At 58.1% G+C, this 2,940-nt stretch overlaps 1 protein-coding gene across 1 annotated transcript in view; it reads left to right on the forward strand.

Moving 5' to 3' along the window:
• Positions 1 to 1,386: 1,386 nt before the first annotated feature.
• Pde3a (phosphodiesterase 3A) overlaps positions 1,387 to 2,940 on the forward strand; it is a 260,516-nt gene continuing 258,962 nt past the window's right edge. Inside the window, exon 1 of the mRNA XM_052175199.1 lies at positions 1,387 to 2,778. Within this exon, the coding sequence (XP_052031159.1) occupies positions 1,822 to 2,778 (957 nt within the window). The 5' untranslated portion in view covers positions 1,387 to 1,821. The remainder of the gene's footprint in view (positions 2,779 to 2,940) is intronic.

Consider the following 2,940-nt stretch of genomic DNA (forward strand, 5'->3'; position numbering starts at 1 on the left):
TCTCTCTCTATTTTCTACCTGTACCTATTTTGAAAACTGGCTTGTGCACTAGGTAACTCTGAGATTCTTCCATTTGAGAAACACTAAGACAAGCATGTTCCCCTCAGTGGGTAGGGGGTAACTTGTTTACTATTAAGCTTAAAGACCTTAGCTTGGTCCTCTGGGCCTTGGAAAGGAGAGCACTGACTCCCAAGAGGAGTTGTCCTGTGATCTCTCACACATACTTACACAAATAATTAAAATGTAGCTTTAAAAGTTGGGCGTGGTTTCTTTGTTGCAAACTGCCCTACCACCTGGAGCTGAGTGTGAAGGAGTGACTGAGATGGGTTTGCAGCTGTCTGCAAACACTATCACCCCCAGGATCGTCTCCTTTCAATAGCTCAGACTGAAGAAGCGCCATTTTTCAAGAACACGTGCCCACGTGCTAGCTTTCATCCACCAGAGCCATCCACAGACCCCAGCATCAGGGATGCCACGACTGCCCCCACCCAACCCCACCCAACCCCACCCCACCCCACCCATCTCTAGGAATGGAGAAGTATGGCCCTGAGCAGAGCCTCCAGTGCCTGAGCCAGCTCTCCTAGGGAGTTCCCTTCAAACCCAGCAAGAAGCAGAACTGTGGGCCCTGCTGAGGCCTCACAGAGTTTCAAGCACTCAGTTCCACTGCTTTCTCCCTTGCAAAAACAGCAGCCACCATGCTTCAAAAGGAAAGATGAATTTTAAGGAAAAATATGAATACAGCCTCACTTTCTTTCTGTTCCCACCCTGTTCCCTCACCAGTTCACTGCTCTCCCTCTGATATCACAGCCTCTCTCCTCCGGTGCTCTGGGTGAAACTTAGCAACTTCTGCAATAGCTTTCTTTCTCTCTCTCTCTCTCTCTCTCTCTCTCTCTCTCTCTCTCTCTCTCTCTCTTCTCTCTCTCTCTCTCTCTCTCTCTCTCTCTCTCTCTCTCTTTCTTTCTTTCTTTCTTTCTTTCTTTCTTTCTTTCTTTCTTTCTTTCTTTCTTCCTGCCTCCCTCCCTCCCTCTCTCCCTCCCTCCCTCCCCCCTTTCTTTCCCTCTCCCCTTTCATCCTACTCTTTGCCATGAACTGGATAGAGGCTGGGAGGCTGTGCTTCCTACCTCTGCAAAAAAATGAGGGGTCGGTCTGCCTTTTGAGGCAGTACGTGGGGTGGGGGTGGGGGTGGGGGTGGGGGTCCGCCAAGGAGAGAGAGGGAAATTGAATGATAAGAGGGAGAGGGGAGGAGAGATTAAGAGGAGAAGTGGGAGAGGTAGAGAAAGAATGGGAAGGGAAGGCAAAAGGGGGAAGAGGGAGGAAGAGAGAGAGAGAGAGAGAGAGAGAGAGAGAGAGAGAGAGAGAGAGAGAGAAACAGAGAGAGACAGAGACTATATACTGCGGGTGGGGGAGAAGGGGCGGTCAGCCGCCTACCGGCCCTGAGCACCTAGGGATGGCCTGAGCTTGCCCAGTGTCCCAGCCTGCCGCAGCATCAGCGGTCCCCGAGCACCCAGTGAGTTGAGCAAGTGGTAAAATCACAAAGTAGGAAGAGACCCCTGCGGGTATAAACTCCGCTGAGGGTGGAGCAGAGGACTTTCAAGAGAGAAAGGAAGGGAGAGAAAGAAAGAAAGGCGAGGGCTGGGGGTTGAAAATTCCAAGGCTGATCCTGCTAGCTGCCTACTGGAAGAAGTCTTCAGCTCGCACTCTTGAGTTCTCTGCAAGGCTGAAACTTCGCGTAGATCCGGAAGAAGAGATTCCGAGAGTGGGCTCGAGAAGGGCGCGGACGCGCGAGTGGGACGGGTGGGGTTTGTCCGCAGAGCGCTCAGCATGGCAGTGCGGGGCGAGGCTGCCCAAGACCCGGCTAAGCCGGGCCTCCTCGGAGGGGCGAGTCCCGCCCGGGTGGCCAGAGAGGACCACCGCCATGGTGGCGCGTCCTCTCCATCCCCTCGGGGCTCCGGCTGTTGTTGGAGAGCCCTGGCTCTGCAGCCGCTCCGGCGCTCGCCGCAACTCTCCTCCGCGCTGTGCGCGGGCTCCCTGTCCGTGCTGCTGGCGCTGCTGGTGAGGCTGGTCGGCGGGGAGGTCCGAGGCGAGCTGGAGTCGAGTCAGGAGGCGGCGGCCGAGGAGGAGGAGGAGGAAGGAGCCCGAGGGGGCGTCTTCCCGGGCCCTCGGGGAGGTGCTCCCGGGGGCGGCGCGCAGCTCAGCCCTTGGCTGCAGCCGGCCGCGCTGCTCTTCAGTCTCCTGTGCGCCTTCTTCTGGATGGGCTTGTGCCTGCTGCGCGCCGGGGTGCGCCTGCCTCTGGCCGTCGCGCTGTTGGCCGCCTGCTGCGCCGGGGAAGCGCTGGTGCAGCTCTCCTTGGGCGTAGGGGACGGTCGCCTGCTGTCGCTGCCCGCCGCGGGGGTCCTGCTCAGCTGCCTAGGTGGCGCGACATGGCTGGTGCTGAGGCTGAGGCTGGGCGTCCTCATGGTCGCCTTGACTAGCGTGCTCAGGACGGTGGCCCTGGTTTCTCTGGAGAGGTTCAAGGTCGCCTGGAGACCTTACCTGGCGTACTTGGCGGCCGTGCTTGGGCTGCTGCTGGCTAGGTACGCCGAGCAGATCCTGCCGCAGTGCTCCGGGCCGGCTCCGCCCAGGGAGAGATTTGGGTCCCAGTTAAGCGCCAGGACCAAGGAAGAGATTCCGGGGTGGAAGAGGAGGAGGCGGTCCAGCTCGGTGGTGGCCGGCGAGATGTCCGGCTGCAGTGGCAAGTCTCACCGGAGGACCTCCCTGCCCTGCATACCCAGGGAGCAGGTAAGCTGGGGCTGTGCCTTTGGGCTTGCTCGGGGAAACTTGAAACAGTCAGAGTGCAGGGAGTGGGGCACAGGCGGCCGGGAAGCCAGCCTGCCAAACAGTAAAACTTTACACTTACTAAGAAAGATTTCTTTTTTTTCCCCGCCCGTTCTCGGTCTCTTG

This window comes from Apodemus sylvaticus, chromosome 2 (assembly GCF_947179515.1).
Source record: "Apodemus sylvaticus chromosome 2, mApoSyl1.1, whole genome shotgun sequence".
Taxonomy (NCBI): domain Eukaryota; kingdom Metazoa; phylum Chordata; class Mammalia; order Rodentia; family Muridae; genus Apodemus; species Apodemus sylvaticus.